The sequence below is a fragment of the Coregonus clupeaformis genome, chromosome 1, assembly GCF_020615455.1.
Source record: "Coregonus clupeaformis isolate EN_2021a chromosome 1, ASM2061545v1, whole genome shotgun sequence".
Taxonomy (NCBI): Eukaryota; Metazoa; Chordata; class Actinopteri; order Salmoniformes; family Salmonidae; genus Coregonus; species Coregonus clupeaformis.
This window is the reverse complement of record NC_059192.1, coordinates 45,379,245-45,402,808: the sequence shown is the minus strand read 5'-3', so window position 1 is coordinate 45,402,808 and position 23,564 is coordinate 45,379,245. Positions and strand designations below refer to the sequence as shown.

The 23,564-nt window shown below is 43.9% G+C and overlaps 1 protein-coding gene across 2 annotated transcripts in view; it reads left to right on the top strand.

Moving 5' to 3' along the window:
* LOC121569244 (inositol polyphosphate-5-phosphatase A-like) overlaps positions 1-23,564 on the top strand; it is a 233,116-nt gene that overhangs the window by 150,717 nt on the left and 58,835 nt on the right. For both annotated transcript variants that reach the window (XM_041880055.2, XM_041880046.2), the window contains exons 5-8: positions 4,377-4,440; positions 6,119-6,222; positions 11,766-11,818; positions 12,679-12,798. In XM_041880055.2, the coding sequence (XP_041735989.1) occupies positions 4,377-4,440; positions 6,119-6,222; positions 11,766-11,818; positions 12,679-12,798 (341 nt within the window). The remainder of the gene's footprint in view (positions 1-4,376; positions 4,441-6,118; positions 6,223-11,765; positions 11,819-12,678; positions 12,799-23,564) is intronic.

The window sequence follows — 23,564 nt, the reverse complement described above, 5'->3', positions numbered from 1 at the left end:
TTCTCTTATCACAGCCACTAACTCTGTAACTGTTTTAAAGTCACAATTGGCCTAATTGTGAAATCCCTAAGTGGTTTCCTTCGTCTCTGGCAATTGGATTAGGAAGGTCGCCTGTATCTTTGTAGTGACTGGGTGTTTTGATACACCATCCAAAGTGTAATAACTTCACCATGCTCAAAGAGATATTCAAAAGGAGAGCAAAAAATTCACTACTAAGTTCTCATAATAACTTTGCTATACAGAGAGCAGGCTACTGAGACAGACAGTGATGTGGCGCTCAGTGGTGAGGCTGAGGCAGGCTGCAATGTAAGCAGGAGGAAGCAGAGGAGAGAGAGAGAAAGAAAGCAAGCAGAGAAAGAGGCTAGTACAGTGGTTCCCAAACATAGGGTTGGGGTCCCCTGAGAAAATCGGTACTAATCTTATCAAACAAGTTAGGAACTTAGAAAAAATAAGGTATGTTTCAATATGAACATCTCCACATGGCCCATCTTCCCTATAGGCCGAGGCCTACATCGAAATGCAATCAATAAATGAAAACATATGACATTTTATGTTGATGGTTGTTCATCTTATCTCAATCGCCCACTGGAGTCTTTATAGGCAATGTGTTTGTACATCGACTGAGGTGAATGAACCTACAACAGCCAAGGTGATAATGGTTGGGGTCATTTTAGTTCGTTTTTGCTGTTCTCCAAATAGCATTTGAAAGTTTTTTTTAAATTGTATAGAAATGTAGTAAATGAGCTTTGACTTGGTTGGAAGACAATAACCCCCCTCTTCCGGACCTCACTAAAACCCTGGTTACGTCCCTTCACACACAGCGATACAGCTTCCATTGCTTATCTCGTCCCAGCGGTGTGGCCTATATGACTCCCGATAAGAGATAGCGTTGCCAGTTTGGGCTATAAAACCTGGCTTTTATGGCACGGTTATTGTCTTTCTGTCTACAATTATGGCGATTACTCATTTCCCCTAGCTCCTCCTGGCCCTTGCCAGTCACACTTAATAGAGTACATTTTACTAATGGAAAATTAAGTAGCGGTCGTGACAGTGGGGTTTATAAATATGTAAAATATATACTTTAAATTATTTCAAGTGAATCTGGCAGCTAATCAATGAAGTGGGCCGTGATAAACATACGCTTGACACAGGCCATTGTAAAGCCACTGGTAAAAGATAAGCATATCCTGTCTGCGCAGTCGGCCTCTAATTAATATTTTGAACCTGTCATGTCCAGAGACAAATGGATTCATTGCAGCCCACTAATAATAGGTTCTTCATGAAGAGTGCCTGAGGCTGGGGGAGGATAAAACCAGCCGTTCGGTTTTGAACCCTGATGCCAAATAAATATTTATTAAGCTAGAGGTTAAGTAGATTTTTCGTGATTACACAGATAGCCACTTAGGCACAATTGTTTATCATTTATTTGAACTTTGATTCATTGCGATTTGTTTAAAGTCATCATATCAATTATATTTTGGACGGTCGCATTCGCTGAGTTTTGTGGAGTAATCGATGTCCACTAAGCATTTATGAGCGCGCAGCAACCCATGGCTGCAACTAGTTGGTCTGTGAGTAATTATGTTGCTTAGGCCCATACCTGTGCACTAAACAAGCAAATCCAGTCCTTTTTCGATTCCATTTTGATTCTCTGTTGACTATAGTCTAGACCTACATAATGTTATAATGTTAGAGGATTTGAACATAAATCAGGTGGTTTAGAAATTGTAATAATTTTACTGAGTTTAATTGGTGAGTGAAAGTCATATATTTTTGACTAATCTTTTTCTATTTTAGCTTAATTACTAGGGTTGTGTGGTATCCAGGTCATACCGTTTCTGGATCGTACCGGGATATACGGTATTACCTAATGTGCACAGAAGGGGCGCGTAGATCAGCTTAATATTGCAGATAGATTGTAACTTCCATCAATGTAATTGTCTGCATCACTTCCAATCCCCTATGTTTTATATATATATATACTCCCCTTTATTACTTTTCAACCCTGCCATCCTTTCCCTACTTGGGGTAAATTAGTGAACAACAATGCCCAGGCCTCTACTTCCAGCCTATACTTACTATCTACACCTTATGGACACAGTCAATTTTACAATAATTCTATTTTATTTGTTTTTGCTCCTGAACTACTTCTACTCTCAACCTCTCCGATCATTTTCATGATGTCCATCCGGTTTGCTTCTATATGCCATATCTTCCTAACAGTGCTCTTTCCCAAAAGCTCCCAACATACAACCTATATACTTATTATGGACACAGTATGCTTACATTATTAGTTATCTTGTTATTATTTGTTGTTAGTCCCATCCTTCAACTCCATCTTAGATTTCTTATAGTTATACTCAACTTATAGTTGTAAGCAGTTGTGTAGCACGCACCTCCCGCAAGGCAGGAGTGATCCCAACCCCCCAAAATTAATGTAAAAAAAAGAAATTGGGGGGAACGTATTCAAAATCTGTATTTTGAAATACCCCAGTATACAGTATAAATGGTATATCGCCAAAGCCTATTAATTACTCTTTATTCTGGATTCATACCAAAAATAAATAAACGGCAGCAACAACAAAAACAATAACAGTAGTATCATTTTGACAGTTTCTCTCCCTCTCCCCCTCATGTCCCCCATTCTTTCTCTCACTCTGTCAGTGGCAGTTTGAGGTGAAAAAGAACATAAAGAAAATATAAGATAATTCAACAGGGGTCCCTTCCTGGAAGCTGTCCTGCTGCTGTGGAGAAAGTTGACCTTGAGTCCTCCCGCTTTCCCTCCATCCCTCACTTTTCTGTCCTTCAGAAAAAGGAGGGAGGAAGATAGAATGAAGGAACAGTGCGCAGCGGTGGGTTTGGGTCACAAGCCACTGTTCTCATCAATTAAATGTGCGACAGTGTTTTCCGTTGGATGAACTTCCATATCAAGGAGATGAGCAGGACATCATGTTTGTGCTTTCGACAAATCAGCCAATGTTTAATCTCAATATGTGCTGGCGCTCATAAATAATGCAGGGCCGGCCGGCGAGCCCCCAAACTCTTCCCCCTGCCAGAGAGGGCGTCTGCTCCGCGCCTCAAAGGAAAACGGCACAAAATCGGACTATATCCTCTCTCTCTCTCCCGCTGCCTTCTGTCTTCTCCCTTCTAGGGAAACGTACACCTCTCTCTCTATCTCCATCTCTCTCTATCTCTCTCTATCTCTCTCTATCTCTCTCTATCTCTCTATATCTCTCTCTATCTCTCTCTATCTCTCTCTCTATCTCTCTCTCTATCTCTCTCTCTATCTCTCTCTCTCTCTCTCTCTCTCTCTCTCTCTCTCTCTCTCTCTCTCTCTCTCTCCCTGTCTCTCTCTCTCTCTCCTGTCTCTCTCTCTCTCTCTCTCTCTCTCTCTCTCTCTCTCTCTATCTATCTACCTCATGCGCCCTTCCTTGTCCCACCACTACACAGTCCACTACCTGCACATTACTTAACTGGTCTACTGCAGTGTTTTGGGAGTTTCTCCCTCTGTTGCTCACACTCTCTCTCACGTTCATGTTGTCATGCAGCCTCTTTTCTTCTTCTCTCCCTAATATCTCTTTCTCATCTCTCTTTTGATCTCCATTCTCTGTGTGCTGCAGTGAAGGAAGAGGAAGGAGGGTTGTAGGCAGCAGGACCAAATAACCCTCAAGCAAGGAATAAGGGTTCACTATCTCAAAGACCGAGAGGATTGAAAGCAGTCTTTTCCTCTACTGTCTAGCTGTAAAGAGGACAGTAGAAAGCATGGAGAAAGCATGTCGTAGTGTAGTGGACTGTGAACTGCATCAAATCCCCTGCGTTGTATTTTTTTCCCCACAGTGAGATTGTTTGGGATGTCTACAGACTGGGAAACGTTGATTGCTCTTTCAGAAATTAAGATTTGAATCCTATTGAAGTAGATCTTTGGTTGTTCCAAAGTCCATCTGAATGTGTCCTTTGATAAACTGGGATGATTTATTCTTCACATCAGGAAGCCTTGTACCAAATGTAGGGCCTGAGGACTCTATTGAATGCACTGCACTGTTCTGATAGTTCCCTACATTGATAGGATACACCACACTACTTATATTGCTTGTATATTCGATTTACTGATTTCATTCAATATCTGCTGTGGGGAAATACTGTACATAAACTAAATAGTGGTGTGATCTGTTGCCTGGGATGGTTAGTGTATACCGGGTTGCCCTCCACATCAAAGCTCTACAAATGAATGGAGATTTTGTACTACCTGGAACCATCTTTATTTCTAGCAGTAAGATTTTGTGCTTCGTTATTTCTAGGTTATTTCCAATCATCTCTGACTGAATGGTTTGTGAACAATTCTCCCAAATCTCATACCCTCTCTTTTTCTCTTCCAGGCACTAGGAAGTTGCTACTTTCTTCATGAATCATTGAAAAACATCCAACAGTTTGATTTCAAAGGTGAGTCCCCCCAATGAAATCTCCACTCCTGCCCTCTCACAAACTCCCCTCCATATAACACCCTACACGGCCCATCACCGCTTCCATCAAAACCAGTAAAGTTGAGATTGGCAGGGGAAGATAATGTAAAGGGAGCGATAGATAGAATGGTAATGCTTATTAATATTAGGATTTAATTCATGAGATTTCGGGCTCCACAGTAATTGTGTACCGAGGTTATTGGACAGTTACGACGCTCTCATCAGCCTGGGGTGTCAGAGGGCTAGGGGCCCGGCGGCCAGGCTAATTAAAGAGGGGATATAGATGTGGAGCCACATGTCGTTCCCATTACACCAGAGTCAGCATTAGCACCATGCACTCACCCCCAGTGAAGGACAGGGCGAGGGGGAAGGCAAGAGGACACACACACATGCATGCGGACATGGATACACACACACACTCACACACAAGCAGGCATGCAAGTATATATGCACACACACACCCTCACCTTCACCCGTCAAATCCCCTGGAAAACAACATGCTCCTCTTACATGGGATTAGGATATATCCAGAATGAGCTCATTCACACTGTACAAGATGTTACTGGACTGAATGAATAGTTTAACTTTGTAGAAAACTTCAATTGTTTCACCTGCTTCCTTGGTAAAGAACTATGCCACGTTTTCCAGGATCCATATTAATCCAATAAGCATCTCAGAGTAGGATTGCTGATCAGGTCCCCCCTGTCCATTCATTATAATCTAGTCAAGACCGATACTAGATCAGCACTGCTACTCTGAGACATTTAATGGAAACGGTTCCAGATGTCACGTGAATGTTGAAGACGTTTTCAGGCTCTGACACCAGTTCAGGTTATGTTTTGTACTTACACTGAGGCCATGACCCATACTCATAGAATCAGTGTCAGAGATCTTTGACATGCCAAACTGTTTTGACCTCTGAGATATTTTCTGCCTTTTGAATGTTTCTAAATTAGTGTAACTAAAGGGCATTACGCTATGTAAAACATACTCACTTTTGATCCCAAAGGAAGACCCTTTAGTTCTAGGAACCTTCATTTAGTTTAAGATCTCTGACACTGATCCTATGAGTATAGGTCACGGCATCACGCTATTTCATGGATGGGGGCCCCCCTTTTGTAGGCTCGCGGATCAATACCCCCGCCCCCCACCCCCAAAAAATTATATATCTCAACTTATTGTGCAGAGTTAGAATAGTAGAGTACACAAGGTGCAATTTCCACAACAAATTGCCCCAACAAAATGTCACTTAGGGCCCCCAAAAGTCTAGGGCCGGCTCTGACTACATGTTTGGGTATGGATGTGGGTACGCAGACCCGCGAGCCACTGCGGCCCCTCATAATGATTTCAGATTCTTTGTGGCCCCCACACCCATCAAAGTTGCCCATCCCTGTGCTATTTGGATCACCTCAAAATCGGATCATCTAAAGCCTCTGTGCAGGATTCTATAAATACTTCCACTTACAACCAGCAGGTGGAGTAGTAGCCTGATGAAGCCCTGGATTAATGCATGCATGACTACATCTAGATCTACAAAACTGCTTTGTGACGTTAGTAGGTTTGGACTGTTAGTCATGGTCTCTTAAACGACTAGCTTGTCTTGTATTTTGTATTAATACGGCCTCTTTGGCTTTCTTTGTCTGTGTTCTTCCCCATAGCCAAGAAATTCAAGAAGCTGGTTGGGAAAGAGATCTACTCAGACACACTAGAGAGCACACCCATGTTGGAGAAGGAGAAGTTTCCTCAGGACTACTTCCCTGAGGTGCGTATCACTACACTGTTGCTGTAGTGACTGAGAGGGACTATCTCTCGGCCTCTACTGCTTCCTGAAGCGCTGGGACTTTGATTGACATAGTGCTGTCAGTAATGAACGCTACACAGCAATGTGACATGACATCACCATCTTTAAAAAAAAATATTTATGTTGCATAATACGTTTTAGAATATTTTCACAAGTAGGTATATGTTTTATCAAATAAGTTTAAAAACATATGACTACTGGTACTATTACACATTTATGGCAGTGTGTCCTTTTTATCTATGGAGTACTTTCCTTTACTATTTAGCATTTTCACAAAAGATAGGGTTTAAAGTGAAAACGTAAGGTTATTTAGGTTTCTGAATTTTTTCTTTAGTTTACTTTCCCTCAAAAAGCAAATTATTACAAGGCTCAGTTGAAGCAGTGGAAGATAGAGATGGCAGCGATGCAAAAGCTTTAATTTGGTTGCTTGCTGTGCTTTGCAGTGCAGCCTGTGTCTGTCTGTTCGTTCTGTGGGTTCCTCTGCTTGGTCCACATCATAAGGTAGCGTCGCGCTGTGCTGATATAGTAATAAAGAGCGTGACCACCCGCATGTCAACCCCATACTCCCCGCTCATCTGTCAACCGCGCTTCACCGGCCACCTCCTCAAATATATGCAAAGGAGATGGATACGGCCTTTCACAGACGTAGTCTCCCAATTTCTGTCTCTTCCACACACACACTCTCTCTCTTTCTCTTCCACCCCACCTTGGAGTTCCCCAGTTTGCCATTTTCGAAGATGATCTAAAATCAATTACATCGATTGAGGCGTGAAGTCATTTAAAATGAGGACAAGAAACCGGTGTTCGGTGAATTACGGAGAACAAAACAAACCTGGGAGCGGAGCGAAAAGCGAGCACATAGAAGAGAAAAGTTTGCTCCCTGATTTATTCCTCTTTCCCGGCTGGGTTATGAATCTCGGATGATGCTTCCGAGAGCAGCACTCCAGATAATGTTAGCCCATTTAAAAAGAGCAGATTTGTGTAGTCTATCAGGGCTGACTATTTCTTGTCCCCCCCTGCCCAGCTAGTGAGAAATTGGTTGTTATCATAGATCACAAATACTGCTCAAACCTCTTATGAAAGATGAATTAATTTCACTAATGGTTTAATGCAGCGCTCTCATGAGGAAGTCAGGCGCGCGATAACCCCTGCCTCATCTCCACTTCTTCCATGGTGATTTATGCTGTCTTTTAGTAGATGAAACCGCCTGGATTTGCCATCCATCTGTAGCCTTAAGGAATCCTATTAACAGGGGATCTGGGACAAGACGGACCACCACAGACTGCAATGTGGTTCCAACTGGGTTCTGCGGGGTACCGCTCTGGGTCTCAGAGTGTTGTGGGACCAAATCCTAAGACATGCGTACACACATGGACCGTGGTGAACAAGACAAAAGGCCTCGCCAAGAGCTTAGAATATGTGAGCTACGGAGAACATTAGTTAATACATTAATTTTTTATATCCCTTATAGAGAGGTGAAGCAGTAGAATGTAGCAGCAGACAGTTTAGGCGGCTCGTCGGAGACTAACACCTCTCTTTCTCCGCTTGAGCGTTACCTTTACAGTCCACCATTATTGAACTGTCACTCTGAGAGGGCCTGATGACATCATGGTGGGAGGGGCTTGGTTGGTACAGTCCCCGTTTGAGTGGCAGCGCTAGTTAAAGACCAGCAATGCAACAGAGACAAAATTACATTTCCTGGCTTCTCTTAGATTTGAGTGCACTTGGGTTGGTCGGTGTGGGTGGGTGTGTCGGACCTTGTGTCACACACATACACACACACCCTCCCTTGCTGTCCCATGCAGACCTGCATGTCCCCAATTGGGGTGAACAGGACCCTACTCTGACCCCAAGTCGCTTAGGTTGAGTCTGCTGAAATGACAACCCTCCCTCCCTGTATGCAAAACATACTGCCTTCATGCTCCCCAGACTGTGGGTTATGGCTTCAAGTGGAGGAGAAAGGTGGGGGGGACATTAATTGAAAAGCTGAATAAGAAGGAACTGGACAAAATAGCAGGCACATTTCTTTTCAAAGATCTATGTGATGGATTTGGCGAGCTGTCATTTCTTGTTGTTCCGTCAATCCTTTCAACTTCCCCGAGTAGTTATTTATTTATTTGTTTGGTGCAGTAATACATGCTTCCCAAAACAAATTGCATCATAAGGATTTGTCATTGGTTTATATAAATAAAGTACACGACCGAGACCTTAAGGTCCCCTTCCCATTGGACAGAAGTAATCATTGTAGATCATTGTCCAAATAAGTTTGTATTTTCTCTACCCCGCATCTGCTCATAAAATCATTGGTTGTGGACTACAGTCAGACACCCTTTTAGTACCCTCTGTTATATTATGATTTTGCGGCAGCCATGGAAGTCCAGTTTTCATGGCAAGTCACCGTCCCTTTAAATGGGAAAGTGGTATTGTTTCTGTCCATGGTCCTGAGACAATCCAAGACCTTAGCTGCTAGGATGGGATCCATTTAGAGATAAATAGGTGGGCTAGCAAATCCAGCTAGATCTGTCTGGCTATCTGTCCCTTTCTCCAGCCCCTGTATGCCCTCCCCTCAGTCCCCACAGTCCCCTCAGTCCCCTCAGTCCCCACAGTCCCCACAGTCCCCTCAGTCCCCTCAGTCCCCTCAGTCCCCACAGTCCCCTCAGTCCCCTCAGTCCCCACAGTCCCCACAGTCCCCTCAGTCCCCTCAGTCCCCTCAGTCCCCACAGTCCCCTCAGTCCCCACAGTCCCCTCAGTCCCCACAGTCCCCACAGTCTCTATAAAGAGCTTGTCCATCCCTTCACCCTCCCTCTACACAACACTGGTTTGGGACAATTTAATCAGAGACCCCCCCACCACCATCCCACCACCATCCCACCACACAAGCGCACACACACACACACACACAGTCTTCTTTTACTAACCTTGTGGGGACATAATTGAGTCCCATTCAAAATGTCCCTAACCTTAACCCCAACTCCTAACCTTTAACCCGCTAACACTAATTCTAACCCTAAACCCCCTAGAAAAAAGCATTTTTTTCCTTCTGGGGATCGGCAAAATGTCCCCAGTTGGTTAGAATTTTTTTTTAATGGGACTTCTGGTCACAACAAGTGTAGTTAAACATGTCCACACACACACTCTGGTTCAGTCCAATATCCGAGGATTCAGCACCCGATCTACATTTGTATAAAGTGGAATCGAGCACGTTGTTTATCTTTTCAGTCCTATAAAGCCCACCCTAGTCCTGAAGACCCCCCCTTTCTTATTTGATGGGGATGAAGATAAATGGGGGGTTCTGCGTGGGGCCAAATCAATCAGGTTTTGTGTGTATTACTTATTACTCACAGTGCATTTCTGTCACAGGGTCCTGTGTTAACCCCGTCCTGCACTCCGCTATAGGCCTGCCCCACCGCACTCTGTTATTTATGGGGGGGGGGTCTCAGCTGAGATATAGGAAAGGTCAACAAATAAAAAAAGGACTGGAGAGATGGGAGTGTGTGTGTGGTGGTGGGGGAGCCGGAGCGCAATGATGTTCCTCAATCCCGCGCCACCGTGACACACGTGACATTTGATAGTGGAACTGAAAACTTCCAATGGACACAAGTGGGGAGTTTATGGAGCCGCTTCCTGTAATGGGGAATCCATTTGATGGCCCCATAGCCCGCTCTCCACTACTCCCCTCTCCGTCCCGTATCCGTATTGGCTGGGAGCCTGGCTGTCATGGCTGACCCACTCTACAGCCGTTCATCACTGTCACAGTCTGGGGACCCATCACTGGTCATGGAAGGTCAGCCTGTGTCACCCTCAGCCTCGATCCTTTAAATGTACATTTTAATCACTAAGACCCAGGTGTTTTCCTGGCCCTATAACACATACTGTAGACATTTAGGCAGACATTACACTCTAGTATTTGATTGGGTACATGGCAGTTGGTTGTCACTCTGTCTGTGAATTTCCCAGGCCCTTGTGAATGACAACACTGTGTGTTGATGAATGAAAGGGAATGTGTGCAGCATGACGTGGGGCGTGTGTGCATCTGTGCGCGGCGCCATAACCAAACAAGGCGACGAGGGTCAATCAGTCAGCGGAGGAGGAAATGGGGCAATCTGAGGTTGCACGTCAGAAAGTGATGGATTTAAATGTTGTGATTGTAGTTAATGGCTCTTTAAATTACATTTAGAATTTAGAAATGTATTTCGCGCTGCATTAAGAGTGCACGTTTGGAGCCCACCCTCTTCTCGCCTCCTCACCCCCCTCCTCTTCCTCATCTTCCTCCTCTTCCTTATCATCTCTTTATTAAAGCCATTACAATGTTGTCACATATATTACACTTCACATAGATACAGTACACATGAATCTTTCTCAGGAAGTGGGGTTAATATATGATGCATAAAAACCTCTTCTTACCACCTAAATGTCAGTGTGATTACTGAATCAATATCCTTTTGTTGAAGGTAGAAGTACTTTCTCATTTGTTTTATTTTCAACGACAACATCGTGGAAAATATTCATTATATTATTTGTCTTTTAAAATTATCACAAAATATTTATTGAGTGCAATCTGTTCATGAAAAACTATTTAGATTAACCTCAAACACACACACGTGGGCGCACGCGCACACACACACACACACACACACACACACACACACACACACAGTATTGGACAGTGGGGTATAATTGGGCCTATACATTCTGCCAGGCGGTATAGATTAATTCAAGTATGCTAATGTAATTCAATTTGATACAGTTAATCTTGTACTAATGCAGATTGAAGGATGTGAGATGCAATCAAATACCTCTCAGGCCTTTAAATTTGCATCTAAGTTTTTTAATAAAATGAGTCAATTTGTAATTATGTGACCTGGGCCATAATTAGTTTATTCATCACCACGGTAATCTCCCCATTAGGACACTCAGAAAGCTCCTGGATTATTTATTTATTTATGCATTCAAAATGAGTACGGTTGCAGCATCAATTTGTCTCTCATTTAATTACGAGCTTCATGGTAAATCGTGTGCTGTGTGGGAGCTGGGACTCCTGACTGGGTAATTCACTCAGTTAGTAGCACTATGGGGTGAGGCTATAGGAGGTTGACCAGGTGGCTTTAGGTCAGGGCTCTGGAACACTTTGGAAGTCATACTGTTTTCCCATTGTCATGACAGTGTAATGGGTTCGATTCCCGTGACCACCCATACATACAAAAATGCATGCACGCATGACTGTAAGTCGCTTAGGATAAAAGTGTCTGCTAAATGGCTTATGGTATATATTATGAGGCTCAGGTTGGACAAATATGTAAATACAGGGAAAATGGATATGCTGTATAGTAATGATTAGAATCATACTGAAACGAAAGAAACTCTCAGAAGAAGGTTTATCTTTGCATTGTTATAGACCACACTGACTGTGTATGCCATTTGAGATTGTTGGTGCACTGCAGTAAGTTCCAATTCCATGCTATCAATGCTAACGTTTAGTCTGCATGTGTCTCCCTATGTTGCAGTGCAAGTGGTCCAGAAAAGGCTTCATCAGGACTCGATGGGCTCTGGCTGACTGGTGAGTTTCTAACACATCTCATGTTACATCTCACACTACACTTAGGATCAAATTGAATATCAGCTTTTCATCCAGGTGCACTTTAGCGTCACGTCCAACTGTGACTACCCATAAAGCCTAGCAGTGTCACTTTGGCTTTACTCCTATCCATAGGCTATATCCCATGGGGCTTTGCAGGTCCATTCTTCATAGACAGAGGAGAGGTAGAGTCCGTCTTCCCTAGAGAGAGAGACTTTACTTATCTCCCCCTCCCAACCGACAGCGTGCTAGGAACGGCCCAGGATTGGATTAGGCATAATCGCGTTAGTCAGTAGTTGCATATGACAGATGACAGAAAACATTACATACAATTGAACCTGTGCGAGATGAATACAAGCGTTTGGGGAGTGAGGGATGACGGGCGGGGGGGGGGTCGTAATCTAATAGAAGGATGACATGAGAACAAAAGGGCTGAAACTGTAACATTCTAAATGAGGCGGGCATGATTCGAGACAGGGACTTGGAGGAAGAGATGGAGAGAGAGGGACAGGATGGGCGAGAGGGACATTTTACATATTTATTTAGAAGTTTGTCAGCAGCATAAGCATCTTGAGGTGAGACATCCTGAGAAAAACAGTTAGAGAGATTGATATAGTCGATAGTAGATCAATGAGACAGGCTTAGCATCAGTAGCACTACTAGGAGGAAAGTGGACATGTCACTCCACCTGTAGTGCAACGAGACAAGATTAATCTCACTGCTCCATTCGCACAACCATATCAGTGGCCCACAGGCCAAGAGGTCAGTCATGTAGTTCAGGAGTCTCAAACTGAAATTACCTGGGGTCCAACTAACGTAAGTCTCTCTGTGTCCCCTCCCAGTGTTTTTGACCTGGTCAACATCCACTTGTTCCACGATGCCTCCAACATACTGGCCTGGGAGAAGAGCCCCTCAGTCTACTCCGGGACGAGACAGAAGGCCCTGGGCTTCGTCTTAGACAGGTGACTGGACACTCCTCCCTATCCTCTCCATCTCATCTCTATCCTCTCACCCTTATCTCCATCTCTCCACCCACTACTCTTTCCATATCTCATCTCCCTATATTCTCTCCATCTTTCCTCTCAGTATCCTCTCCATCTCTGCTTTCACCATTCTCTCCATCTCTTTTATCACCATTCTCTCCATCCCTCCTTTCCATTTGACCCCGAGCAACACACTCACCTCTCTACCAGCAGAGAATCCTTCACCCTGTACCCAAGACCACACTAAGAGAACATGAGAGCCGTTCCTGCTAACATGCTAATGTGATTTATGTGATATCCATTTACAGTGGAGCAGGATGATATAGTGTTAGTGGCCCCTTGCTCTTTACCTGGTCATGCTAACACCAAATAAAAGCTACGTAGCAGCCCTGCATTACGTGACCCCCACCATTTGAAATGGAATCTGAATGCACAGTTTCTTTCATCTCCTTCCACTTTGAATAACTGCATGCATATGGCCAGCATATATTATCAAGGGTTTTGACACCCCGTGAATTACGAGCTGTGTTTTATGTATTTCAAAGATCATATTTTCCCACTCCTTCATTCTTTCATTTGATGAAAGAATGCTCTGCGTTTAATGGACAGGGAAGTGGGGGTGTTTTAGGTATATGGCAGCTTTTAAAACATTTACCTGGATTTATGGGCATAATGAAGTTTCAAAAGGACCTTTCTTGTTGCTTACATTGAGGGTTTTGACCGTATTTTCTAAGCTTTCGGCATGCTCTTTAAGTTTATTTATTTTTAAAAGTACCCTCGTAAATGACGCGTTTTCTGGTGGAGAGTGAATAGCACTGGGCTGGTGAGTGGCAGTTTCCACGCTCTCCTCCTCTAAGTCCCCTTGTGCTCAGAAGGTATCCTTCGCTGTTAATTCCTGGGACATATCATTAAAAGGTGACAATGGCAGGGGATTTTTGCCCTTTTTCGGGAGGTGGGAGGGGTAACCTAAAGGGTATGGGAGGTGTAGGCCTATGTTCTGGCTAGGCTGGTATCCCATGCAGGGGGTGAAGGGGGGCATCGCGCCTCAATCGCTCACTTTGGGGAAACACTTGGGCGTAGATCCGGCCCGCCTGAGAGAGTGAAAAAGCTGGCTGGGGGGGGGAGGGGCACACAAAAGACCCTGGGCTCTGTTAGGGGCAGTGCATAATGGGCTGCTCCTTTCACAGAGGCTGCTAACCTTTTGGCAGCCACCAGCGAACTCCATTCTCTTCCGCCGATCGGGGAGGACAATGTGCCCAGGCCGGCTTTGAATGAAGCGCTACCACCAACAGTGTTCCCATTCAGCGGCCGGTTGGGAACCCTCATTTTGGCCATTGTCCTAACTCTGACTCCTACCCCAGAAAGAGAGCAGGAAAAGGGAGAGGGTGAATATCTATAGCCAAGGCCCCCCTCTCTCTCTCTCTCTCTCTCTCTGAGCTCTGTGCTCTAATCTCTCATTGTGGAGAGGGGGTAAGGAGGGGAAGTGGACACCACCAGCTGAGATCCAGAGGGGCTGCTGGTGCAGGAGCCTGGTCAGCGAGCCAGTCTAGGGAGCGAGCTCCTTGGCTGGGCCCAACCTTAGCCCCTTCCCTTATCTAGGGCCCAGGCTAGTAATGCAGTTTACGGCCCATTGAGAACACATCTGATAAGCCCCTTCCTCTGTGGCCCTTTTAACTGCTAAACAGTGTTTATTTCCAAAGCGCTTCAAGGCCTCCGGGGAACAATGCTGAGAAGGAACAGCGTTTAGCCAGCCAAACCTCTCCATTGAGTCACATCAAAAAGGCACTTCTCTGGTCTCCGGCTGATGTGTGGCCGGCAGCTTCATGAGAGCAGGGAAAGTCCTGTTTGAAATGTAAACCCTCCCTACTTGTTTTTATTTCCCCACGCCTTCACCTTTGAAAACGGAGATATGAGCATCAAACAGAATCTAAAGTTAATAACCCTTTTTATTAATGTCTCCCTTGATGTTTGGCATCATTGTTTCATTACATAAGACATTTTTTCATGGAGCACGTGAATATTCAAAAAATTATGCTATGTTCTTAATATCGGAAATATACATTTGATATATGATCCTGAAATTGTGTTTTTGATAAAACCACTGCATTAGAACATTTTATCTTTAGATATCAATGCTTCCTTATGAGACTTTTACAGACCCTTTTTCCCATAAGGAAGCGTTGATATCTATGACTCTAATTTGCTTAGGACTGCTGGTGTAAGGAGGACACAGAGTCTGATGTGCTAATTCAGTATTCAGGGCCCTGGCCAAGAGGATGGGAAAGCAGGCTGCCAATAACCATGTGAAATGATAGCCATGAGATCAAATCAACACATTTGTATCTTTTGCTAAAAATCTTTTGTGGATTGGAGTTGTGTTCCTTTTTGTTCTCTCCCTTTGATTGGCTGGTCCGGTTCAGGAGAGAACAGTTTTACATTACGACCGTGAAATCCTGGCATAAAGACCCCCTTTGTCCCCCGCCATTATTTTCACACAAATATAGTCCATTGTCACACAGCTGAAGTTAATTTGATCAACATTGGAGACATTTAACTGTTTTGTTCGCTGAAAAGGCTTGTTTCATGCTCATTTTCGGGGCATTGAAAAGCAATGATTGGCAAAAAAATAATGTTGCCGTTAACAATTCAGGGCAATTAGTTTCCCAGGGGGAAGCAGTGGGCCGCACTGGCCGCCATTACAGCAATTCTTTGTCATTTTATGGACGGACATCAGTCAACTGTCAGAGCATCTCAAAGAGCCCTCCAATCTAAATGTTTCCCTTAAGGTTTTCCCCAGAACAACAGAGGAGAGAAAGGAGAGCCTGTTTCCAGGCAATAGACATGTTCAGCTGGAAGAAGGACTGAATAATTGCAGAGGTCCTCCAGAAAAGCCGGATACATTTATTAGACAGGGTAGTGTGGTGCGTGCGTGTACGTGATCATACAACATTTATAAATAGTGTTTTAGTGGAGGTGTGGTGAATTATGTGATGGTATAATTGTTTTTTAAGAGCATTGGATTGACTCAATGTGTGTGCTTATGCTTATTTGGGTTTGCATGAAAGCACCTGCAATGACCTGTGTGTTTGTGTGGCACAGGGAATACTGTGGTTGCTGCCTTATGTCATTCAGTAGTAGGGTTGCAAAATTCCAGGAACTTTCAATACATTTTCCCGAAATTACCTGAATCAGGAGGGAATAAACAGGAACCAGGATATCTGGAAAGCTAGGGAATTGATTGAAGGTTCCTGGAATTTTGCAACACTATTCAGTAGACACTGAAGGGGAGCATAGGCTAGCCTTTTGGTGGCTAGTTGTGTTTAGGATCACATAGAACACTGGACAGTGCTAGCTCTGCTAGGGACCGTATACAGTATAGCCCTGCATGTGGGGTAGTGGGGTGGAGAGGGGTGTCAGTGTGTGACTGTGAACTGCCTCCTCACACTGGGAGGCCTGGGGCAGCAGGGGTTAATCCCCCCAGTCAGTCTCCACTGATACCTTTCTCGCCCAGTATAGGATTAATTCATTAGCAAGTAGCTACCATTCACTATTAGCTCTGCAGCCGTGGGGATTGAAAAACCGTAAATGAGTAAATACTGTATATTGTCTACAACCAATTTACCTAGTTATGTACAGTTGAAGTCGGAAGTTTACATACACCTTAGCCAAATACATTTTTCACATTTCCTGACATTTAATCCTAGTAAAAATTCCCTGTCGTCGGTCAGTTAGGATCACCACTTTATTTTAAGAATGTGAAATGTCAGAATAATAGTAGAGAGAATGATTTATTTCATTTCATCACATTCCCAGTGGGTCAGAAGTTCACATACACTCAATTAGTATTTGGTAGCATTGCCTCTAAATTGTTTAACTTGTGTCAAATGTTTCGGGTAGCCTCCCACAAGCTTCCCACAATAAGTTGGGTGAATTTTGGCCCGTTCCTCCTGACAGAGCTGGTGAGTCAGGTTTGTAGGCCTCCTTGCTCGCACACGCTTTTTCAGTTCTGCCCACACATATTCTATAGGATTGAGGTCAGGGCTTTGTGATGGCCACTCCAATACCTTGACTTTGTTGTCCTTAAGCCATTTTGCCACAACTTTGGAAGTATGCTTGGGGTCATTGTCCATTTGGAAGACCCATTTGCGACCAAGCTTTCACTTCCTGACTGATGTCTTAAGATGTTGCTTCAATATATCCACATAATATTCCTTCCTCATGATGCCATCTATTTTGTGAAGTGCGCCAGTCCCTCCTTCAGCAAAGCACCCCCACAGCATGATGCTGCCACCCCCGTGCTTCACGGTTGGGATGGTGTTCTTTGGCTTGCAAACGTCCTCCTTTTTCCTCCAAACATAACGATGGTCATTATGGCCAAACAGTTCTATTTTTGTTTCATCAGACCAGAGGACATTTCTCCAAAAAGTACGATCTTTGTCCCCATGTGCAGTTGCAAACCGTAGTCTGGCTTTTTTATGGCGGTTTTGGAGCAGTGGCTTCTTCCTTGCTGAGCGGCCTTTCAGGTTATGTCGATATAGGACTTGTTGTACTGTGGATATAGATACTTTTGTACCTGTTTCGTCCAGCATCTTCACAAGGTCCTTTGCTGTTGTTCTGGGATTGATTTGCACTTTTCGCACCAAAGTACGTTCATCTCTAGGAGACCGAACGCGTCTCCTTCCTGAGCGGTATGACGGCTGCGTGGTCCCATGGTGTTTATACTTGCGTACTATTGTTTGTACAGATGAACGTGGTACCTTCAGACATTTGGAAATTGCTCCCAAGGATGAACCAGACTTGTGGAGGTCTACAATTATTTTTCTGAGGTCTTGGCTGATTTCTTTTGATTTTCCCATGATGTCAAGCAAAGAGGCACTGAGTTTGAAGGTAGGCCTTGAAATACATCCACAGGTACACCTCCAATTGACTCAAATGATGTCAATTAGCCTATCAGAAGCTTCTAAAGCCATGACATCATTTTCTGGAATTTTCCAAGCTGTTTAAAGGCACAGTCAACTTAGTGTATGTAAACTTCTGACCTACTGGAATTGTGATACATTGAATTATAAGTGAAATAATCTGTCTGTAAACAATTGTTGGAAAAATTACTTGTGTCATGCACAAAGTAGATGTCCTAACCGACTTGCCAAAACTATAGTTTGTTAAAAAGAAATGTGTGGAGTGGTTGAAAAACAAGTTTTAATGACTCCAACCTAAGTGTATGTAAACTTCCGACTTCAACTGTATCTGCAGAATAGAGATCTACAGAAATGAGGCGATATGATAGGTTCACAAGCTTTAAGATGTGGCTCCCATGCATATTGGATTTGTCAGATGTGAGCTACTGCTGAGAAGAGATTGGACAGGCTTGTATCTCCACCTATACCAGTCCACCCAACACCACCAGATCAAGTGGCTGACAACCTTCCTCCCTGGGTTTGTTTGCGTCCCTATTAGAAATGCTGTGGGATTTGATCAGTCTTTGGGTTTGACGTTGTTGGGTTGGTTTATCCACCACCACCACCCTTCTGGCCTGACTCAACTGGGAGAGCTGGGTAGGGTGGGAGAGGGGGGCTGGTAGCGGATGGCCACCCCTGGGTGTCACAGGTCACATCAGGGGTCCTCCCCTGGCCCATTGAGCCAGACGTCAAGAAGCACATTCTTCACAATGTTAACATTCTCCAAAATTCTCAAAATCACACTCACAATGGATGGCTCTGCATTGGCTTTTGTAGTGTGCAGCTGAGTTGAATTTGAATTAATCATTCATTTTTGATAGGCTAACGTAACGTTACTTGATGAAGATGTGTTAGCTTTAGCAAGCTAGCTAGCTTTTGTCTTGAAGCTAAAATGTAATGAGTGTACGGACAAGAAAATAAACTGTTTAATTGTCTGCACATGATTGTGAATTGTTGTATTATTCAGGAGTGTATTGTGGTTTGGTTGCATTATTCAAGAGTGTTATATGGTTAAGATGAAAAGTTGCTTGCATAGTTGAATCGTTTTTTTAAGCATGCTTACTGGCAAGTGGCTATACTATAGGCTAACGTGACTGGGATATTTACGGTAAATTTTAAGCTGCAGTGCAAGAATGTCTGTTGCCAAGCCCCCGAATTCTCTCTCGGCACATGACAGTCCGTTGCTAATGTAAATTGAAAAGTTTATGTACATATTATGTCAATTGAAATCTCGCCGCGGTGCTTCTGCTGCAACTCTCTTCAATCTGAATAAGCCTTAAGCCATTTATGTGTGTGTGTGTGAGCAGTGAATGTGTGAGGAATGTGCTCCCTGTGCTTTGTGCGGCTGCGGTAGGGGGCCTGGGAGCAGAGTTGGGGGGCCATGTTATAAATTAGCGGCTGACCCTGTCTTTTGTGTAGCCCCAGGAAGGCCTGACTGATAGGTCCCCCCCCCCAGTGAGAACAGCCCCTGTAAAGAGCCTCTTTCAGAGGTGTCACCGTGCGTTGAATTGGCCGGGGGAAGCATGTTTATAGACTGTGTAAAGAAGTGCGTCTTTGTGTGGAAATGTCGCTGACACTGTTACAGTTTGCTTGAATGAACTGTGATGACGCGACTAATGGGGCCCCCGCTGGGGGGCCTGCAGGGGGCCCTCAGGACCCCCCACCACAGCCCCATTCACACCCAGTCCGCTGTGGCTAATGTCGATTCTTCGGGCCGCCATAAAGGCCAAGCAAAAGTCAACTTTCACACCAGCGGGTCACCACAAGCGCTTTAGGAAATGATCATGTAAACAGAGTGTTACCTTCTGACCTGCGGCTGATACCTTTAGCCCTACAGACAAAACAGCCAGGGCTACCGCATTAGACATGCCTATTAGAGGGATAAAGCTGGGAACAGGCTCGCCACAGCACTGGGCCCTGGGGAAACACACACACTCACTGGGGAGAGAGGCATGGTCTGAATCATCTCTCTTTGGTTTCTCACTTGTCCCTTTCCTCACTCTCTCTGCTCTCTCCCGCCACACTCACTCTCTTCTCTATTTTATACCCCCCGTCCCGTCCCGTACTCGCTTCACTCTCATTCTCCGCTCTCTCTTTTCTCCCCCACTCTCTCTCTTTCTCGCTCTCTCTCTCCTCCTCTATGCGTATGTGCTCCATTCACTTTTTTAAGAATAAAGCCACCTTAAAGCTGTCTGTGTCTTCAAATGTTCATAATGTTACATGTTGGCAAACCTCCGTTGTACGAGTTACATGCTCAGCATACACAGATAATATGTTGTATTTGAAAGGCAATACTATTATTTGAATACTATTCTCATCCTAATCGTCACTATAACCTTTACTTTTATTAGGCCTATATTTATTTTTACGGAGAACTTTGATTTTAAATTGTGGCCCATTTTGCCCCGGGACACTGAGAGACATGGGTTTGCAAACACATATATTTAAGGGACCCAAGGAATGTTACTGTGTTGAAGTGGCCATTCCATTGGCCACTTGCACATTTACATTTTAGTCATTTAGCAGATGCTCTTATCCAGAGTGACTTACAGGAGCAATTAGGGTTAAGTGCCTTGCTCAAGGTCACATCGACAGATTTTTCACCTAGTCTGCTCTGGGATTCGAACAAGCGATCTTTTGTTTGCTGGCCCAACACTCTTAACCACTAGGCTACAACAAGTACAGGGTGAGCTGTCCTTTGAATAGAGTGCTTTTACAGTCCCCATGGCTGGGGAAGGTCATTGATGACATCACCCAGTCTGTGTGTTACCCCCACCCCGAACACCCATGACTGGTAGTCTAAGGTGCAGGTGTCCCCCAGTCTCCCCACAACAAGCACCCCCCTCCCCTCCTCCTTAGAGAAACACTGGCTGGGCTGTGGTGATGCTTTACGACAGAGGTCTAGGAATGGACCCACCACAGAGTGCCTTCTCTTTTTATGGCCTCATAAATATATTGTTATCAGGGGGCCGGGAGAGAGTCCGCCCTCCACCCGGCGATTTATCCCCCCCCCCCGATTAGCAAGGCGCTAGCATTCTGAATCATTAATTACACAAGTAGGCTAGCAGCGCTAACTCTGTCGTCTTAATTTCTTATCTCTCCCCTGTAAGAGGGGGCCTCTTTTAAGTCAATGATTAGGTATAGGAAGTTAATTATACGTCGCTTAGGTGCGTTTTAAATACGCTCGGATGCCAGTGCTGCTGTAGATCTGGAAGCATTCCATGAACCTGGGATGTGGACTCCATGAATCCTCTCTACCTCACACACAGTTCTATATATTTGATTCTATTAGATACTGTGGGTTACTGGATTTCTTTCTCTGTTACTGTTCTGTGACCATGTTACTGTTCAATGATCATGTCCCTATATCCATGGCTGAATGGTCAATACATCAACACATACTAGGTAGTATTTAAGTGTGGATATTGGGACAGAGTTCATGACTGTTTAAATTCCATGCAAAGTATAGCAGCTTCCCATAGAAAATAGATAATACTGTCAACACAGTCTCAATCAAATCTGCTCATACACTATTTGGAACAGCATGTTCAAATCAACTCAATCACATTACTAGAACATCATTTGAAACTTGCACAGCTAATTCAGTTATACTAGAGATTAACAATATTTGAAAGGCCCTGATCTACTCAAACCTATTCATGTTAACCTCATGCGGATCGGACCCATTTTTTCAATTTTCGCCTAAAATGACACACCCAAATCTAACTGACTGTAGCTCAGGACCTGAAACAAGGATATGCATATTCTTGATACCATTTGAAGGAAACACTTTGAAGTTTGTGGAAATGTGAAATTAATGTAAGAGAATATAACACATTAGATCTGGTGAAAGATAATACAAACAAAAAAACATGCGTTTTCTATTAATTATTTTGTTCCATCATCTTTGAAATGCAAGAGAAAGGCCACAATATACAGTGCCTTGCAAAAGTATTCATCCCCCTTGGCATTTTTCCTATTTTGTTGCATTACAACCTGTCATTTAAATTGATTTTTATTTGGATTTCATGTAATGGACATACACAAAATAGTCCAAATTGGTGAAGTGAAATAAAAAATTCTAACAAAATAAATAACGGAAAAGTGGTACATGCATATATATTCACCCCCTTTGCTATGAAGCCCCTAAATAAGATCTGGTGCAACCAATTACCTTCAGAAGTCACATAATTAGTTAAATAAAGTCCACCTGTGTGCAATCTAAGTGTCACACGATTTGTCACATGATCTCAGTATATATACACCTGTTCTGAAAGGCCCCAGAGTCTGCAACACCACTAAGCAAGGGGCACAATAAAGACCAAGGAGCTCTCCAAACAGGTCAGGGACAAAGTTGTGGAGAAGTACAGATCAGGGTTGGGTTATAAAAAAATATCCGAAACTTTGAACATCCCACGGAGCACCATTAAATCCATTATTAAAAAATGGAAAGAATATGGCACCACAACAAACCTGCCAAGAGAGGGCCGCCCACCAAAACTCACGGACCAGGCACGGAGGGCATTAATCAGAGAGGCAACAAAGAGAGCAAAGATAACCCTGCAGGAGCTGCAAAGCTCCACAGCGGAGATTGGAGTATCTGTCCATAGGACCACTTTAAGCCGTACACTCCACAGAGCTGGGCTTTACGGAAGAGTGGCCAGAAAAAAGCCATTGCTTAAAGAAAAAAATAAGCAAACACGTTTGGTATTCGCCAAAAGGCATGTGGGAGACTCCCCAAACATATGGAAGAAGGTACTCTGGTCAGAGGAGACTAAAATGTAGCTTTTTGGCCATCAAGGAAATGTCTGGCGCAAACCCAACACCTCTCATCACCCCGAGAACACCATCACCACAGTGAAGCATGGTGGTGGCAGCATCATGCTGTGGGGATGTTTTTCATCAGCAGGGACTGGGAAACTGGTCAGAATTGAAGGAATGATGGATGGCGCTAAATACAGGGAAATTCTTGAGGGAAACCTGTTTCAGTCTTCCAGAGATTTGAGACTGGGACGGAGGTTCACCTTCCATTAGGACAATGACCCTAAGCATACTGCTAAAGCAACACTTGAGTGGTTTAAGGGGAAACATTTAAATGTCTTGGAATGGCCTAGTCAAAGCCCAGACCTCAATCCAATTGAGAATATGTGGTATGACTTAAAGATTGCTGTACACCAGAGGAACCCATCCAACTTGAAGGAGCTGGAGCAGTTTTGCCATGAAGAATGGGTAAAAATCCCAGTGGCTAGATGTGCCAAGCTTATAGGAACATACCCCAAAAGACTTGCAGCTGTAATTGCTGCAAAAGGTGGCTCTACAAAGTATTGACTTTGGGGGGGTGAATACTTATGCACACTCAAGTTTTCTGTTTTTTTGTCTTATTTATAGTTTTTTTCACCCCCAAAAAGATTTTGCATCTTCAAAGTGGTAGGCATGTTGTGTAAATCAAATGATACAAACCCCCCAAAAATCCATTTTAATTCCAGGTTGTAAGGCAACAAAATAGGAAAAATGCCAAGGGGGGTGAATACTTTCGCAAGCCACTGTAATATTGCAGTTTAGGCGCAATTTAGATTTTGCCCACTTGATGGCAGCAGAGTGCGCGCAAAGTTTCAGATTGCTTAAATTAAGCATTGCAATACTGGACTTTTTTGTATCAATTCTGCCCAAATGTGCCGAATTGGTCAATTTATACATTTTCAACTACATAACTATAAATGATATGGTAATACAACATGTAAGTTTACACACTCCCAGGAATGTCATACATGATGGATCATTAGCTTA